This window comes from Ostrinia nubilalis, chromosome 6 (assembly GCF_963855985.1).
Source record: "Ostrinia nubilalis chromosome 6, ilOstNubi1.1, whole genome shotgun sequence".
NCBI lineage: Eukaryota > Metazoa > Arthropoda > Insecta > Lepidoptera > Crambidae > Ostrinia > Ostrinia nubilalis.
Window position 1 is genome coordinate 5537661 of NC_087093.1, and position 20494 is coordinate 5558154.

General features: G+C 35.9%; 1 protein-coding gene across 1 annotated transcript in view; it reads left to right on the forward strand.

Annotated features, from left to right (window-relative positions):
* The first annotated feature begins 5278 nt into the window (after positions 1 to 5278).
* Positions 5279 to 20494, forward strand: part of LOC135072906 (homeobox protein goosecoid-2-like) — a 37543-nt gene continuing 22327 nt past the window's right edge. The window contains exons 1-2 of the mRNA XM_063966931.1: positions 5279 to 5471; positions 13960 to 14198. Of these exons, the coding sequence (XP_063823001.1) occupies positions 5279 to 5471; positions 13960 to 14198 (432 nt within the window). The remainder of the gene's footprint in view (positions 5472 to 13959; positions 14199 to 20494) is intronic.

Consider the following 20494-nt stretch of genomic DNA (forward strand, 5'->3'; position numbering starts at 1 on the left):
TTAAGAATTTAATTACCTACTATCGCAGATAAATAGTTAATAACAATAACTAAAAGTCCCAGCTCTTTAACCATCAGACCGCGGAGGCGTAACGGATCGTATTGCTGAAGTGCTGAAATGAAACGATTAATTACAAAAGTAATTAAATTATCAATCAATAAGATATACTGACTATCTTTTCAGTGACTACTTATTGCACTGCTATTTTTCAGTATTTTTTTACGTTAAAAATTGATCTAAGCCGAAGTTACCTTACTCGTTTTCCTGATAGATGTCGGTACTTACAATACAATATTTTTTTGTGTGAGACTTATATTATGTATGTTCCCCATGAAAATAAATCAATAAATGTCTACGAAGGTACGTTACTGTCCCGAAACATAATTATAGGTAATTTTATAAGTATGAGTCGTGTAAAAGTTACTTTTAACTGGGAAGAAGTTCATTTTATGGAAGCTTATTTAGGGCTACACCCGAATTTAATATGCCAGTAAGTAGCTCTCGCATTTACGTTGTAAATATTAAAATTTAAGCTTAAAATTTTCTTCTGTGCTTTTACACCACTGTAAAACCACAAGTAGTGCGAAGGCTCGCCCCAGTCCCACTGAAACACAAATAGCTAATCCTCTTAGCATCCAGGGCGTCGTCGTCGTGCTTACCAGAATTTGCTAAGAAGCCTACGTGTGCGGACACGCGGGATCCTGTTAGACAGCATTATTATAATGCTATTACCCGCGGTGTAATATCATCCGTTTGCTAGACTAACATGCCGCGTTAGTGTGCAGATTACTAAGATTGTAATTCTAGACTAGGAATACAAAAGGTAAAATTATATCTAGACTAGGTCCCGTAACCCATTGATTAACGCGCACAACACTTGCCAAAAATACCGCTTTCTCCCTAAGATCTTTCTCCATCATTAATTTGTTACTAGCTTTCCGCCCGCGGCTTCGCCCGCGTGGAATTTTGTCTGTCAAAGAAAAACATAATCGCGCGCGTTCCTGTTTCAAAAACCGGGATAAAAACTATCCTATGTCCTTTCCCCCGGGAAGGTTTAGTCCCGACTCAACCTTTAACTATGCCAAATTTCATCAAAATCCGTTCAGTGGTTTAGGCAAGATAGATTTATAAGTAAGATTTGTATAGATAGATTTATAAGTAAGTAAAATCTAATCAAATAGTTTATTCAGTGCATAGGCCCTTTCCAGGGCGCTTACTTAACCGTCCCAAATATAACTTGCCCTACCACCACTTCGGAACAACATAAGTATATGGGCTCGTGTTGGGAAGAAGTGGCGGAAGAATCTCAGTCACCTTTGTCGTAGTAATATTCTTCACTATCATAGTGGACTAAAGACATTCGGAATTAAATTTTCAGTCCTAAGTAATTAACTTACTTCTAATCAAATTAAATAATGTGGAGTCGTACTTATGTAGTAGTTTCAAGTCTAATATAAGTACGAGTATTTACACCAAAAATGTATAATAATGATGTGTAGTTGACTGTACCACAACACAAGCTACATAAATAAATAAGTTTTCATTTTTCCTATTGGAAGTCAAGGAGCTTTAGGTAGGTATTAAGTATTCATTTTTCCTCTTGGAAATTAAGAAGCATAAATACAGTCTCACTCATAAGTTAATAGTGTTGTGTTATGTATCCTAGTTGAATTAAAAATCAGTGGCCTGTACAAATACCTACATTTCAATTTCAGTTAACAGACATTATTATTCATAATTGGTGAGTTAAACTTATTTTTATATTCAGAAGAAACGTGAACGTTAATACATATTTCATTTCTGGGAAATCAGTCCAATGACATCGAATTCGTGACGGATGAGTTCACAATATCGTATTGTGTTGTGAAAACATATTAATGGTGTTATTTTACTTGAATATCTTAGGTCTTAATACTCGTAGTAATTTTTTTATGGTGTTTTGTGAATTTTATTAGAACTTGTTTACCTTACCTACTAAAAAAGTGTCATTTTTCTAACAATGTGTTTATCTTTACAATAATATCTAAGACACTATTTAATTATTTTACAAACACCTACTTAGTTAGTTAGTTATTTGTACATAGTTAATCTAGCAGTTCATTACTGTCTAACCCAAATAGGTAGATAAATGTTATTAACATTGCCAAAGTAGGTCACAGGATAATCTGCTTGCCATCTAAGTTATTCGTAGGCTTATTATTAATACCCAATTTCATAGATAAACACAACTCGAAACTGGTCTTTATGTCGATAGGGGTAAGGTAGGCAGTTGCCAGTTTATTAGGTCACGGTGCGTAAGTTGAATCCCCATATGTGTGCGACTTGTAGTTCGGGCGTGGCTTACAATATCGGCGTGGAGGTTAGCCTCGGATAATCCGTCCCATTGTTACCTATTTTAATGCTTACGCCCTTTGTGCGTCGTCCTGTATTAAGTCATACGCGGATAATCGCTCTATTATGCCGAGTTAATTTTCCATTAGCCGTAGGAAGTTGGCAGCTGCTTAGCCGCGGCGAGACAAACCGGCGACATCTCGCATTTTGTAAATACGCATTTGTATTTCACAATGGGCTGTGCAAAATGAAATCGATACGATTGAATTTTAAATGTGAATGTAATTCGTCTGGGACAAAGATTTTCGTCACAACAAACACATTGCGATGACAACTTTTAAAAGAAAATAGCACACCTGACACCAGTTGCAAATATAAAGTTTTGTTTGTATTCCATAGTGGTGTAGGTACTTATTGTACGAGTAATAAACAATCAATTGTGATTGAATTGTAAAATTAGTTTCATGAATGCGCAAATTATTTTCAAAGTCAATATTTTTTAATAACTATTATCTAATAAGAGTCAAGTAAGTTGTCCCCGATTGATTTGATTATAAATTGCAAAAGATTGATTTATAAAACAGCACCTGTTTGATTATACAAGTGTGATTTTGAATCTAAGCAAAAAATAAGAAGCAGTTTAAAATAAATAACATTACCTACTTAATTAAATAAGTTTTATATAAGTAACATTAATTTGATGAAAGTAATTTTAAGTTGGACTCGTTTTATTTATCTTTATATTTTGATAATGAATGATCGTGGTAAGTTAAGCTGACTTGATTACTAAAACACCAGGTTTTCTTATTTGCGTCACTGTCCAACGCACGGAAGCCTCCACTCCAATACGCCTCAGCTTACGCCACGCATCATCGAGCGCTCAATATTTGCTAGGACCGGTCGCCCTAAGATGTTTCCGGTATAAAAGTATCATATTAACTGTCCAAACAGAGGATTGGAGGTCGAGGCAGCTGGCGACACGACTAATTACATCAATTACAGGCAAACAGGAGCGACTCGGGTTTCGGCTCCCACCTTTGTCAATATTTGCATGGCGGCCGGCGGCTCCATGCCCTGGCGGGGACGGACGGACAGCGCTGCCGCTGTGTCAATCCGAACTATGTTTGAATCACAGTGCAGATTATATGCCTCAATGCACCACAATGTGTAACGTTTTAAATTTCATCGGATTCGATTTTTTTGTAATTTTACATGCTTACAGTAAATATGTGAACAGTTAAAAGGTTCAATCTTTAAAGTAGGTACTACAACAAAACGTTTTCGCATTATCTTTCTGGAAAAAAGTTCTGTTCAGATGGCTTAAGGCATGAAAAGGGACTGGATCTATTACAGTCACCTAAGTATATAGAGGTTTCAGATTAGAATGTTTACTTATTGTTTTATTGTCTGTTTATCACCCCTGTCTAAGTAATAATATTTTATAATTCAAACTTTAATCGCAATCTATGCTCACTGTTGAAAATATTTTGCACATTGAATTTGATGCATTATCATCATGAATGTAAATTGAATGGGGATTTACGCGCAACAACAATAATTAGCGAACCGCACTCGTTACGTAATTGGCTGAAACTGAAATATCCCAAAGCCTAATGTAGGTAATTATTCTGTATATGCAGTTCAGTCATTTAAAATACGAGTAGTTTTAGTGTGAACTTTTCTGGAAGTCTATACGAGTAAATTATACTTTGACTTAAAAAAGTGGCATAAATACAAGGTGGCAAGGTTCAAATACTAGCAAATAAAGTTTTAAATTAAACACCCTGAAAACTATTAAACTACTCCTGAAAATCATGAATTGTTAAAGCTAATGATTGGTGGAGAGCTTTATTGTCAGACTAAGTATAAGTTAAACTAAAATGAAAAGATCTGTTTTAGTTTTTCTTCAAGCTATAAGTTTGGATTAATCTGTGCTTTTCGGATTTTTTGCGCTTTTTTGTACTCGTACCTAAATAGCAAAGAAATGATCACCAAATGGCCAAAAGGTTTCAGTTCCAAACGGAAAAAAATGATCAAAACATTCTGCCACCCTCTCAATCCGTCTTAAAAAACGGAATTAATTCTTTTCTCGTTTGTTATGTATTGTGGGCTTAAGGAAAAGGCGTTCGGTCGCCGCGGGCGCGTGGGACAGATAGACAGCTCTGTTCGCCCGCTGTCGCGGCTAATCTTGCGCTCTTGACAATTGCGACAAAGAACGTGTGATCCGGGAGCGATCCGGGGGCGGCGACGTAGGTGGCTCATGTCATATTAGGGCGCTCGTGCTTTGTGTATGAGGAGGTACTACAAGATAAGAAAAGATAAGTAACTGGTAAATAAAAATACTCTTATGTACAGCTAGATACATTTTAGTAGAATTAAAAAATACGAAAAATCACCTATAAAGCTAGACACGTGGACAAAAAGCCGTTTTCAAATTGTCTTAGACGAACTAACTATTCTAAACAACAATATTTTTTCCTATAAAAGAAACTAGCTTAAAACATAATAAAAATTAAAAGTTTCAAAAAATCACAAAAAGTTGCACTGCTACAATATAATACAGCTACAGCCCATAGCCGTACAATGAATTCATAAGTCTCCAAATCATAGAATTAATCCGAACAGCCTACAATCCGCACAACATTTTATATCATGCATAAAATTATCTGTGAAAATGTACTAATAGGGAGGGATAGAGATTATTACTGATTGGGAGCGTCGTATTGTCACATCCATTAAGTCGGAGGGCGGGGCGTCGCAGGCCACGCCCGGCGCCCGCCCGCCAGAGGGAGCCGCCGCGGTGCGCTGCGAGCTCGCGAGTATTCGCTAAGAAGATTTAGTGGCAATCGCATCACGGGTGATCCTGGTAATTGGTGTCTAGTGATGTCGGTGGAGTGCGAGGTTCGGTCGTGGCGGTGAAGCGGTCAGCGTGGCGCGGCCGGAGGGCATGGGCGGGGCGGGCGGCGGCTGGGCGCGCGAGGCGCCGGCGCTGCTGAGCACGGCGCTGCTGCTGGGCGGGCTGCCGGAGCGCCCGCCGGCGCCGCTCTTCACCATCGACAGCATCCTGGCGCCGCGCCCGCCGCCGGGCCCGCCGCTGCAGCTGCTGCACGCGCCCTTCCCCCGCCCGCCCGAACTGTTCGGTACGTCAGCTAAGATGTTCATGATGGGTGAGGCTCTTCATTACTATTGCATGGTTGCATGATTCGACCTTTGGAAGCTCAAAGGGATGACATTTGTTTGGCCTGTAAGTTCAATCTCCTAACGTTATTTCAAGTCAAATATTTTTAATCTTCAAATATTAAACTATCAATAAAATAAAAAAAGTCGGGAGACCAATATACAATATCGACATTCTGTTAATTATCTATTCACAAAAGAAAAAGTTTTTATGTGAACAAAAATGCATTCATACTCGAAAGTTTTGTTATTTTAATTGGCATTAAATCTACCCATAGTAATATTATTGCCTATGTTTAATAGAAATCTTAAAGGATACAATTTACATACCCACAACAAGTATAAGTATATTTTTCTTCAAATCAATTAGGGTTGAAATCAAGCCACTTTACCTTATTAAAAGTTATCCTCCGTAGCGGTCATGCTACGAGACTACGAATCGCGCGAGGGAGGGTAAAATTCGTAAATACACAATGCGATACCATAAAATTATTATTGTGGTGAAATGATATTTTATACGGGGAATGGTTTTAATGTAATTTGAACGTAGCAATGAATCAAAAGCTGGAAAAAATATTCGAAATATAAAATCTAAAACTAATATTTTTTATTTTTATTTTTCATGCTAATAAAAGCTAAAAGCTGTATTACCTATATTGTTTAAATACATAAATGTATGTATAACCAAGCCGTAAGATTTTGTTGCCTAACTATTATGCTTTAATTAAATGAGACTTACCAAAATAAGACCTACTATTTTTCACTATTTTCCAATTTATGAATCCGTGCATTTTAAAGTTCACTCACGCTTTTTGAGGTTGTAAAGGTACCTAGTATTATACTTAGAAGCGGAAGCAAAATAAAGTATACTTAGCTACAGTCAATTGTTTATCAACGAAGGTTACTCTACTGATAGTACTTAGTTAAGTAAATTATCTACTTTAATGTAAGTTGTTTAACGAACAATATGCGTGGGTATCATCTGTCGCTTAAGTCAGTAGCTACTTTAATGTATCAAATTAAATTAGGTATGTTCAATTGATTTATAAGTTTACAACCACTAGATAAGTAAATACTGGATAAATATGTACACAGCCCAATATAGTAAATAGAATAAATAATTCCACTACTTACAATAATTACCACTTCGGCACAACAGTGTTAAAAAGAAATTGTGAATGAAGAAAAAGAGGTAACTGAACTTTTTTCAGCCAATATTTGGAAGATAAGTAAATAAGTGCCAGCTAGTCACGTAAAGCTACGTCATATAGCTACAAGTCATATAGCGTCATATAGCGTGGAGATTATGGCAAAACCCTCCACTATAGTGGAGGAGGCTCATAGTCCAGCAGTGGACTGTAAAGGGCTGTTGATGATAGCTACAAGTACATTACCTTTCTTTATCAGTAATTAATTTGAATTTGCATGAACAGGAAGTTCTACAAGTTATTGTGAGAATTTATTAAACCTTTTATTATTTTCTGGCTTGAGAATTACTACCAATTACCACCAACTTTGCATCGCTTGAAGTTTGCAAGTTTTTGTAAATTTTACTAATTAAAGCGTGTTATATATTTTTTGTTGCAAAATTGCCTAGTATATGTATTACAGAATGCAGTCATCTGTATTTGAAAGACTACCTTTAACTGAGAGCAATACAGCATAGTTTGTAATTTATTCCATAATACGAGTATACACTAGATAAATAAATAATCGTCGAATTCAGATATTTCTCAATTTTTTACTATCAAAATATGAACGTAATTTCAAAAACCTTCCCACTGCCGCGGCAGTGGGAAGGAACGGCATGCCGTTCATATTAATCCCACCCTTCCTCGATAAAACAATCCGTGTCTAGATGTGTTTAAAGACGCTAATGCATTTTTAAATCCAATACCACCTCGGGCTTGCGGTAACATTGGCGGTAACCTGAGCCGCCCCGAGCAACCCGCGCGAATCAACTTCACCGCATAATACGCACTTACCTAATTGTATTAGTTTGGTAGGTTAATAAATATCTATAGTTATTAAATATTAAGGTTTGTAAATATTAAGGTTAATAAATATTTACAAATGAGAAAATTTATCTGTGTGTCTATAAGTACAGCTTTTGATTATTATTTTTTTAAATTAAATTGGACATATTTTTATGACGTCTACTTTTTATCGCGAACTGAAACTGAAAGAGGAGATGAAAATTTGTTATGGAAATCAATCATCTTTCGTGTTGGTGGTATGGCCATTCACTATTATGCTCTAGCTAGGTGATAACTGAATTTGATTGGGGGAGGCCTATGTTCAGCAGTAGACGTCCTGTAGCTGAAATGATGAAGGTGATAATTGATAATTAATTTTAACTGGAGACGCGCTAATGTATTTCTCTAGCAGACTGAAATTCACGAGGCAAAGCTGCAATAGCTTGTAACATATTTTTTTATGTAAATGTAAATACGAGATCATTCGGTGCGTTGAACTTATTAATACAATTCTGAAAATGTTCGCACTTAAAGCCACATTAGGCCATCACAAGCTTTTCTTGGAAGTTGGAAATTGGAACTGAACACTGAAATATCAGTGAACCAAACCTAATGGTAGTAGATGCGACTACAATGAACATATTGATTACGAATCCCGAAATGGATTGCTAAAATTCTTATCATCTAGAGTCGCGGTATCGTAAGCTGGTTTTACTTTGGTCCTACAGTTTAGCCGGAAAAGATGAATACTTAATTGATGATTCGATGATTTTAGCTCTAAAAATGTTCCAGGACCATAACGTTTTTTATTGTCTTGAGTCTCTTCCCAAGTAGCATTTTACTCCATTTAAGAGTTCAATAGTCGTTCACATGTACTCCACAAGCTGTGTATGTCAGATGTATACGAGCTGTATAGCTTGCTATAATGCTTTTATAGAAACAGTTTGGGCACAAATTAGACAGCCTTAAGTTCACTATGGCTGTACATTAGCAGTATAATAGCATTATAATAGCAGTTTAAGTAGTAACATCGTACTTAAGGCTGACTTACGGCACTATATGGGACGCAGTGTGAACCATACAACGTACGCGAGTATAATAAAGAGTAACAAGTGGCTAAATGCACAGCTTTCAAAGTTATCAAGTCCGACAAAAGTACTCCAATGCTACCTAAAGTTCACGTGTGTCTTAAATTATTTCCACATTTTAATATTAGTTTGGTATTTGTACGTGAGTGCCAGGAGGGAAACAACTCGGGCGAATAATCATTTATGCAAATAATAACACGGGTTTTAAATACTTAATAATGTTAATGCCATTGGGAATGCAACTTTATCGTGAAATGTATACATATTTACAGCTAAAATATTTACGCGCCTCTGTAAAAACGCGATATTCATTTTAAAATATTTAAAACTGGCTGAGAGGAAATCTATAATTTTCAGTTTTTGATATTGGATTGGCATTATATTTATATTACGGTAATTAATTATAACATGAAACCAAAACTCAATCGCTCTATCTGCGAATTTTGTGATAAATCTGCATTAATTTTGGAGATTTATTTGGTAAATATTTTAGGTTATGTAGAACAAAATGGTGGAAATGAAATACGGCTATGTGAACTGTTATAACTCCAATTTAATGCGGTGAGCGTATATTAGGTTCACATGTGTTCTGTTAGAATGCTGTTATCTATATGAAGTTCCACATTTGTACCACTACAGCGCTAATGTCTATAAATTTATTCTAATGTGAACTTATGTACAGCTTTAAGATGTACCTAGTTCAGGTCAATTGTGTATCTTTAATTCTTTCAAATACTGAAATTTTAGAGATCCGCAATAAAAATTATTAATGTCCGTTAAATCGCCTAGCCCAGGTACTAATAGTCAAGTATGAATACCTAAAGCATCAGACGGCAGTGTTCCCGGTTTAAATTCGTTTATTATGCTTGACAATTTATTCAAAGCGGAATGAGGAATACGATTTTCAATAGCCCATGTTCTTATTTTTTTTGCGAAAGGTTAAATAATTGTCGTCCAAATCAAAATGGTACTCACTATCACTAGAACTGCAATCATCACACTCTGATATCTGTATATTTTGAAGGGAAATTTCAGGTTCAGGCATAATATTTTCCTCTGCATCATGTACAGAACCACCATGAACAACTAAAAACAGGCTTGGGGAAATGTGTAATAGAATATCACATTCATGTTCAGCTTAAAGCAAATGAGAGTAGTACTTGTGGACAAATAAACTGCTATTGATGTTAATGGACAACACATATAGTCCTTTTAACAGCCTACAGTGTACATGCGAACCATTGAAACACTTTTGTACAGATAGTAAAAAAAGGTTATTTTAATTATTATCACAAACAAGTCCTACTACAGCTACTAGCTGTATAACAGTCTAAAACAAGCAAACATAACAGCCTTTGGCTTTATAAATGACCACGTGTGTTCTATTAAAATGCTAGCTCTATAACATCGTACAAGTAGGCCGTTAAACAGCGGTTGCCGTATCTCTACCCTCCTATAATGCTCTTAGTCAGATGGCTGACTAAAGGATAGTTGTTAGAGTATTATAACACCAACAATCGTATAAAAGTATAACTCTACACTAGTCTACACTCCTATAAGTCCCTTAGACAGGTATAGGTGTAATTAATTGCAATAATACAGCTTATACATCACGAGTGAACTGTACTAATGCTTTAAGTACACATTGGAACTAAATGTAAACTCTTAAATGGAGTAAAATGCTACTTGGGTTCGGCCTATATCTATCTATATTACTTATAATAAATCTATAGAGAGGTCAATTCTGTACATGAAATATATTTTCAAAATAACTATCAGGGGGTGATTAGTGATCGATACTGATGCCAAAAATTCAATCAGTAAAATTTTTTTCTGTCTGTCTGTCTGTCTGTATGTTCCTTATAGAAACAAAAACTACTCGACGAATTTTAACGAAACTTGGTACAATTATTCTTCATACTCCTGGGCAGGTTATAGTATACTTAGGAATTTCCACAGAAACAGGAATTAGCGGGAAAATCCTTTTGTATGAAAAATCTAAACCGCTTAAGTTGGACGCTTGAAATTTGGCATGTAGGTACCTTAGTAAACTTAAAGCTTAGTTACAATAAGGAATTCCCGAAATTCCCACGGGAACGGGAATTAGCGGGAAAATGCTTTTGTATGAAAAATCTACACATCAAACAGAGAACGGGCAGCAGCGCTCTCTGACAAACATAAATCTTTTAAACTGCGATCTCCAACCCGCCTGCCAAGCGTGGGGATTATGGCAAAACCCTCTACTATAGTGAAGGAGGCTCATAGTCCAGCAGTGGACTGTAAAGGGCTGTTGATGATGATGATGATGAAAAATCTAAACAACTTAAGTTAGACGCTTGAAATTTGGCATGCAGGTACCTTAGTAAACTTAAAGCTTAGTTACAACAGGATATTGCAAAATTCCCACGGGAACAGGAGTTAGCGGAAAAAAACATTTGTATGAAAAAATCTAAACCGCGTAAGATAGATGAAGGGGGTAAAACGGGATCCACGCGTACGAAGTCGCGGGCGGCCGGTAGTTACAAAATAAAGTTAAAACTCGACTCTTTCTCAGTCAAGATTCAAGATTCTGTCCTGTGATGGACCTAATTTTTTTTAGGCAGGTATTTGACCGCAATTGCTCCTGGTGTTAAGTGAGATGCAGTCTAGGATAGTACATATTCTATTCACTCTCGCCTTGAAAAAGCCCATATTCAATCGATTGGATCGAGCTTTGAAGGACCTTAGTTTTTATTTCGATAAATCAGCTCTACGTCTTAAGCCTTGTTTACACTAGCCGAGTAATTTAGAAGTCGCCTTTAGTTAGTAACTAAACTACTTTACTACTGACCAAAATACCGTTCGCACTTTGGTCGAGTACAATTTACAAGTTAATTAGTGGTTTTTGTATGAACTCGACTTACCGCCCGGTTCGGACTCGTTTAGCCGTTGAGCGAGTGAGCAGGGACGCGTGGTGAAGGGTGCTACTAGCATTTCAAATAGAACAAAATGTACTGACTCGACTAAACGATTTAGTAACCTACTCGACAACATTTTTGGTGTTCAGACAAGTTTAGCTACTAAATTAATCGAATAGGTGAGAACAAGGCTTTACTTAGAGCTTTATTTCAAATCGTGGTCGCCTTGTAGTATCTAAATAAGTCCTCTGTCGAAGTATTTAAGCCAGCTAAAGTTACCAAGAATTCGAGACGAGCGAGATTCATACATTATACAGCGAGCGTCTAATATTCCGATATTAGTTTCCATTCTCATATCACGTAAATAACTATAATATTAAATACAATATTTAAAAGTTACTTGCATGAAGGTTGTACAAAATTTAACTAGATAAAATACTTTTTTAATTTATTGACACACCAAAATGAGAAAATTGACAGGTGTAAAAATACTGGCCGCTTTTAAAAAAGAAAATTACGCGTCACTTGGCAACAAGGAACAAAAGATTGTGAAAGATGCGTTTACAAATGCTAATGCATTTTTAAATTAGAGTGGTTTATAAGAGTTAAGCTCCCCAATAGGCGTGGTAAGTTGAGCTCCGGGGCCCCCGCTAAACCAAAGATGATCCTGGGGGCTATTCTATTCTGTACGAAAATATCGTAGCATCGAAGTACCTATCTTGTATCTCGTTTACTATATTCTAGTATGAGCGAGAACGAAAGATAAAGTTGTAACATGGTAACCGCGTTTTAGAATTGACCCCAATATCTTAAAACTTCCCTGCTTCCCGCCGAAAGAATATTTTTGAAAATAACCTTAGGGTTCCATAACCAGAAAATAAATTAATTTGAATTGTTTATTTTAGGTTAACAGTCAATCAAGGTATTTTTGTCTCTAGAATATTATAAAAATCTTTTTATTTGATTAAAATCAACGGATAAACAAAGTTCAGTATACAACAACAGTAATTTAGGATTCAGAGGAAATATCCCGGTAAAGTAGGATTATAATTAAGTGCGGTAAATTGAAATGAAACCATTCAGGCATTTTTGTCAACAAGCTTATTAAATAGTGCAAATAATTTGCTAAATTGCGTTAAGACTCATAATTAATACCTAATTAGGAACGTGGATTTCAGTAAATTAGACATGTAGGTGCATATTAGTAACAAATAACAACATCTCATTGAAAACCGAAATCTGCCAACCAACCCGATTAAAATGCTACAAAATTAATTATAATAACTAAATTGAAATAGTGTTTCTATTTTCATCAGTTTCAGATATTTAATAAAAGCTATTAGGTATGTGAATTATTAATTTCAATAAAGCTTTTCAAGAATTTGTGAATCTATACTAATATTATCTATACTAATATTATAAATGCGAAAGTAACTCTGTCTGTCTGTGTGTCTCACTTTCACGCCTAAACCACTGAACTGATTTTGATGAAATTTGGCATAGAGATAGTTTGAGTCCCGGGAAAGGACATAGGATAGTTTTTATCCCGGTTTTTGAAACAGGGACGCGCGCGCTAAAGTTTTTCTGTGACAGACAAAATTCCACGCGGGCGAAGCCGCGGCCGGAAAGCTAGTAATGAATATATTTAGACAGAAATGAGATTGTCTTATAACATGGTAACGGTTACAAAATGGTTCAGCCATTTGATATTGTGATAACATTATCAGGTTGGACCAACCTGAACACGTATTTAAAAATCAATACGGCTTACGACAATCGCGAAGGCGAGCACTGCGATAGCGCTCCATCTCCGCCTCGGGCCTTAAAAGCTTTTATATTTCTTTCAACAATAATACTTTGTAATACCGGCGCTGGGATGTATGCAAAAATATTCAATTTTTATTTGTGGTTTTAATATTTTTACCGGAGTGCGCCAGGCCCGGGGGCGCTAAGCCCGGATCCTCTCGCTTGGCCTGCGGTGAGCACATTACGCGTAAGCGACGTGACGTTCGACATCATGTCTGGAAGATCTCCTTTGTTGCGAGTTTCTAACATTCAGATTAGGAATGCATTTTAAGGAAACGTTCAAAGAAATTATTATGTTTTTATAAACATCAATGGATTCATGTTTGAGAAATATGTGTTAACTCTTAACGAGATTTAATTAACACACAATATCCAATTCAAGACAGTGATCTAATTTAATTGATAAAATTGTCGCCTTATCTGATTAGGATGTGCGTACCTCTTAATATCCAGTCCATTATACATCCAGCGGAGGATAGCTGAAACCTAGGGCGTTTTGGAATGCTTACTCAAATGACTATTTTACAGGAATTAATATTACCTCAGATGAGATACGATATCTATCTGTTTAAAGGACGGGGGTTAAATAGCGATATTTCAAAATGTGTGACATGTCTCAAAATTAATCATTTAATTTCCGAGGTGTAGGTTAATAGCAATGTCTTATAATATCTCATTCTACAGGTGTAGGAGGCGTAGGGGCGAACCACGGCGCGTACGCCGGGCTATACGGCGGGTACGCGGCGGCAGCGCTGGCGGGCTTAGCCGGCCCGCCGCCCAAGCGAAAGCGCAGGCACCGCACGATCTTCACGGAGGAGCAGCTGGAGCAGCTCGAGAGCACCTTCGACAAGACGCACTACCCCGATGTCGTGCTGCGGGAACAGCTCGCGTTGAGGGTCGACCTGAAGGAGGAGAGGGTTGAGGTATGTGCTTATATTTCTTTATTTATTTATTAATAGGTACAGTTAAATACAGTACTGCAGTGCAGAATACCTCTTATTTAGGAAAAATACATCTACAAATCATAAATGAACCAGCTGCACACAACTATACCTACTGTGATTCACTAGAATTACTAGCAATTAACGTAATGGTAGGTGAAAAAGCTTAGAACATAAAAGCACTGTGGTGTTTGTAATAAAGTCTAGTCATAAGATCAAGGTTTTACTCGTAATAGGAAAACTTCGGAAAATAGGGAAATACTTAGCTTTTGGTCGACATATTTAGTAAAACTATTTCAAAGGTCATTCCAAATATTTTTCAGGGCTTTATTTTATTGTACAAATAGAAAATTGGGCTGCTACTCCAAAATTAAGGTGGATGTAAGTAATTAGATTGTCACAACTTCTACTAAGTTTACACAGATCCTGGTATAGCAGTGATTGGTAAATTACAGGCTGAAAACTTTGCTTGAGTTTGAATAAGTTTTGAGGATTATTTAATAAATGAGCCTCAGATTATAAAGACCCCTAAAACAAAAACCCTAGAAAACAAAGCCGAATTTTGTGACAATGGGTGGTTGTATGTATTTATCCAACATCTTTGAACACGTTTTCTAAATCCACTTATTTCGTAATCAGAACACAATAGCAAGAGTAAAGGTTTCACCTCTTTGTTGGTTTAAAGGTTTCACCGTTCCTTTTTACTTATTATTCAAGTTAAAAACTTTTTTCTAAAGCACCGACGGTGAGAAATAAAAAGACAGTTTACTTTACTTAATAGGGTAACATAAATTTTATAAGTCTTCACCTGGCAATGGATTTTAAGCCAACTGAAGTTAGCATAAAGTAGTATTTTGGCTTATTTGTGAATTAATGAGTTCAAGACAAAATTAAAGAACTGGTAATAGGATTAGGGGGTAATAAGGAAGTTACCTTTAAATAAATCCTACAGCCTAAACGTTGATCACGTAAAAACAATGAGATGCAATTTAAACCAATGATTTAATAAAATCATGAAAGTTTGTTGAACCCATCATTTCTGAAGTTAGGTAGGTATATAAAAATTTCCTTTTTGTAAGAAGTTAAATAGGAATTGTGACTGTTTGGCTGACTACTGTAAATACGACAGTGTTTTGTTTGCGTTACAAGCAATAACGACTTTCACAAGACTATTCAAAGGCTATAATGGTAAATAATAATAAAAGGATTGGATAAGAATTTAAAGCGCGACACACGACAGCAGTCAATAATCTTAGCGCGTGGTTCTGCTTATTCTTTTTTCTATGACATGTTAGCAGAGCGTAACGTTTTAGGTAGCTACTGCGGGCCCTTGGGCAAATAGTGACTAAACATTTTTTACTACGAGTGGCGATGTGGGTGGCCCGAAAATGAGAGCATTAAAATTAAGTACTTACGGTTAAACTTACACAATTTTTTGATGACTTTAGCGAAAAAATTAAAACTAATTCGCTAAATATTTAATAATCTTTAAATATCCTTGGGTTACAATGGTTACAATCTAATGTATTTCTTGATTTCGTACTATTAGCAGGCCTGTTCATCTCCGCGAGTTTACATCGAAAACAAAACACGCACGATTGCCCCCTACAAGAGTACTATTCGACAAGGCCTCACATACGAGCGAACATTGACTCACGCACGCGTATTCTTGTGTATGATGGAAAAAAATAAAGAAAATGGTGTACTAAATACTGTGCAGTATTTAACTGCCTAAATAATAATAAAAACACAGAATGTACTTTTTTAAGTTGCCTGAAGACACTGAGAGGTAAATAAGTAGTTAATATTATTCATGATAATTCATGCTAAATCATGTATTTCCTCCGCCATTTTCTGCAGATTGGCACCTCACGTCACATCATTTTACCGAAGTCAGCCCTATAGCTTCGGCGCAGTACCGATCACTGACGTTTGTCAACAAAACTTCTGACAAACTTGCTTGACTCTTGAGACAAGCTAAATTACACCATATTGTTAATGACATTGAGCATACATTTTTTTAAATACCTTCGCGAAGTAAAACTTCTGTACGTAGTACTTATTATTATTCTGTGCTATTAGTAGGTACTTAGGTAATTCGCAAAAATATCGGTATTTTCACGATTTTGCTTTGAGAAAAGATTTCAAATTGAGGTTGTATTTTCCAAAGGTTCTTCAAAAGCTCTTAACAAACATGGTAAAAGCTCAGATGCTGCAAGAGTCTGTAGTCTTGCGGAATTAATTTTAAACTATCCAATATCCCCCAAATGTTCCACAACCGTTTATTTAGTTAAACCGTGATATTTGTATGAGCAAAGCTGTCTCGGTACGCCCGCCAAGGGCCCTCGACAGCCGATCGTGAAAGTATCGTGTTTGGGCTACCGTGGCAGTCGTGTGTGCCGTCCACTCGGCGAGCGCCACCCAGAACGGACTGTTTGCACGCCCACGACAAACGACGATCGGGCCAATCTGCTAACCACACTACAGTTGATTCCACAAGGAAATGACATTTCGATCACTTCTGAAAAAGAAAATTCGCTGTTCAATATCGGTCAATGTTTGAAAAAAGCTCTAGTTTTATCATATTTTTTTTAAATTTCGTCATCTTTTGATACAAATGCCTAAAGAGTCAATGGACAAAAGAGTAGATTTCGAACTCACTTAATTTCATTTACTAGCAAGTTTATTCAAGTTTGAAATGTGCTCTAAATGTGTAAAAGTATCGTTCTACTACCTAATACGAATCGCTGAAATTACTTTTTGACCATTCGATTAGTAATCAGAAACCTAAATCAAGTTTAAACATACCGAATTTTGTTTACGAATAATGAAATACTCGTAATTACTTAGCTGGAATTCCTGCCTAAACCAATATAGGTAGGTGATGAAAATAGAGAGTCTGAAAATTGATGCTATAGAAATTAATTAATCGGAAGCTTTCCGATTGAACTTTTACCTGTTCGATAAAAGAAGCGATAAACACCCTCAAAAATGAACATTGTGAATTGTGATGTTTATATCTAACGACTTTATAGGGCTTAGAAGCCATGTTCACGAAACTTGCTTCAATGTAAACTTTTTATTAAGGAATCCATAGTAAGTCAGGAGCTAAAGAAGTTTTCAACCGCACTGTAATTTAGCTGAGGGCGGATAAAAAGGGCCACCGAGACTCGTCAGTGGCGAAAATTAATCTGAGTTAATTAAATTTGATTTATTTATATTGCGCCGGGCGCCGCGAGGGCGATAAAAGCAAAACATTACGACTAATTAAGGCCACTTTTGCGGCTTTCTCTCGGATTTATTAAAGAGTTTTTTCCGATTTACGAGAGGGCAGTACCTTTTTAATTTTTGCTGCTTCAATTTGGTTCTTGAATAACCGATTTGTTTCAGGGAAATATAGTGATTAATAAGCTGTTTCAACTTAGTTAAAGCCGTTAAAGTTTTGGGTAACCTGCTTTAGACGCGCGTTAGGGTGGAGCACGGTTGTATGGGAAAAAATTTTTTTTTAGTTTCGAAGTTCTAATAGGGGGGGATTTGTGCCTTATATGAAAGTATAAATAACTGAAATTTTTTATCCCATTTAATGAATATCTTCTGCCTCCGCAGTGACTTCAAAATTTTAAAATTTTATTTAAAGTTGAAAGTCGTCTAAGGTGAAATATTGCGCTCTATTTATTAGTAAGAAGGTATTAAATGACAGATAATTTATAGATTAGATATTTACTAAGGTAATATAACAAGAAATACATACAAGAATGAGATAAATTACTTTAATTATTATGCTTGAAAATCCTTTTTTGATCAAAATTTAGGCATCACGTTTCGCGATTCCAACTTGACTTTTATTGCACCTTATTAGTGACTTTCTGGATGCAGTGAGAAATAGAATCTTTGATCGTAATCTTCACAGGTCCCTCAACAGCTTGAGTGAGGTAGAGAAGCCTTAAAACAAAGGTTTGCTCTCACCACCAGATTTGACAATGTGCTGAATTTCTTAGTCAAATAAATATCTCAAAAGCGGCTGTTTGGTTAAGTAAATTAAATAAATATATAAAATAGCATTAAAGTGTATCACTAGTACTTAAAAAATTCTAGGTATTGAAGGGTGACTCGTACTGTGTGACTTTAGTATGCGACGAGCTGCCAGCTCTCTGACATCGTAAGAAGACTGCTACCAGGATACTCGTAATAGCTTTTTCTCCGGGTAACTAGTTCTTTAATCTTTCATAGGGTATCTGGCAGGCCTCTCGAGGCCATAATAATTGTAAACAGATGACGGGTGCCATCTTTGCATGATGGTTTTGTCTTAATCAAAAACCAGGAAGAAGCATAGACTTTAACCACAATAGTAGCCAGAGGTATCAAAATTTCTATTCGATTTTAAGTTTCTACAATACAAACGTAGTATTCGGTACGCTCGTGTGATCTAACGGGCATGTTACAATTCACCAGGAGAAATTATTGCGAGATTTTGTGAGAATACGCCTAATTACCGCCGAAGCAATTTTATGCAAGTTCTGCTGATCAGTACTCAGATAATTGGCCATTTCTGATCACATTTGTCCTTCAATTTGTTCAAATTTATAGATAGGCAGTTTCTCACATGTTTCCAGAGCTTTTCCAGTAGACTATCTGACAAAGACGCGAGTCGCGAAAAGGGCCAGAAAAATTCTCTTCTCGCGCTCTCTCACGCCCTTATTAAAATTATAAACCCAAAGCCTGGCTTTTTTGTGTATTTTACATTGAAAATATAGCATATCAGTAAACGATTTGTGATAAAAAAATAGTATTTTTATTTAAATATTGCACAGATATGTGGCGCCTAAGTGAGGTCTAAAACCAACTTTTTTTATAAATTCAGTGTCGATGCGGAGGCAGTTACTCTAAACCGAATTGATTAATATTTTGCATGACTTCATTTAAGCCCTAAAGGCACAAAATTTTGACTATTACATTACAGATATCTGAAAAAAAATTTTTCGCTCCACCCTAACGCGCGTTAAACATTCGTGATCTGATAAAAAATCTAAAATAGTAAGAAAAGTTAAAAACTTACTTTTTATTTGGGCTAATAATACCAACTTATACAAATCATGACATTAACCATTATAATATTTTATGATAATTACTGAATACAGTAAATGCAGTTATTCTGCTGTTACACCTGAAAATAGAATAGGTACATGATTATTAACTTTATCGAATGGAATATACCTCCATGTACCAGTCTATGCACTCAAGTTGCTTTAAATTTTAAGAAATCTTAATAATATGTATACATTTTTACTGAACAAAGTTAACCATTCCAAGTAAAAATAAAAATACAATTTCCAGAAATTAACTTTACAAACTGCTACAATTCTTTTGTTAACACTTTTCCTGCAACTTCCAAATGCAGCATTTTCTCTTTTAAACTATTGTTGAAGTGGTATTTATTTACTTGTGTTCTTGGTGGGGTAACGCTTGTTTTTAAGGCAACACAGGCATGTTCCCTGTATTTGCGCAGCGCCAATTGGATGCTGAATTATTTAGGTCCCGTTGTTTAGCGCGCACAGCACTTGCCAAAAATACCGCTTTCTCCATCATTTATTTGTTATTGCTCTCCGTATAAGTCCATTTAAATTTACAACGATCGATACAGTAAAAGTATTTTTCAAAATAAGTTACTTTTATGTAGGAAGTACATAATTTCAAAACAAGGCGCTAAGCTGCTCAAAGTATCTAGCCGAGATCAGGGTTAGTACTATTTTAGTGTACCTACTTAAGATTGTATAGTTTCATAATTTTGTAGTTTTAAAGTAAAAATAAATTGTCCACCAGTGGACGTCATTTGGCTGAAACGAACGAACGAACAGTAAAAATATTGACGATAAATTCTGTTTAAGTTTCAAAAATAATAAGCTAGGTAGGTACCTAATATTCAGCTTTAAACATAAATTACTTTATTAAGTACGCCTAACGTAACGTGAACACGTTATTAAACTGCCAAATGAGCAAATCTAATAAAATTAGACTCGTGCCTTTCCCATGTGTTTGTAAAACATTCTATTAATTCGATCAGTTTGCCGGCTTCAGGGCGATTAAAAAATCACACTTAAGGCTTCCCTCTGTGGCGCGCGACGCAGAGCCGAACTTTATTAAAATTTGATAAATTGCTCTTTAGTAGGATTCCTCGCTTTGCCTTTAATTATGTTTCGTTAGTTACAAAAACGTTCACGATTTTGGGCCTTATTGATATAGAAATAATTCAAAATTCAGTTAGGTAAAATACGAACTTA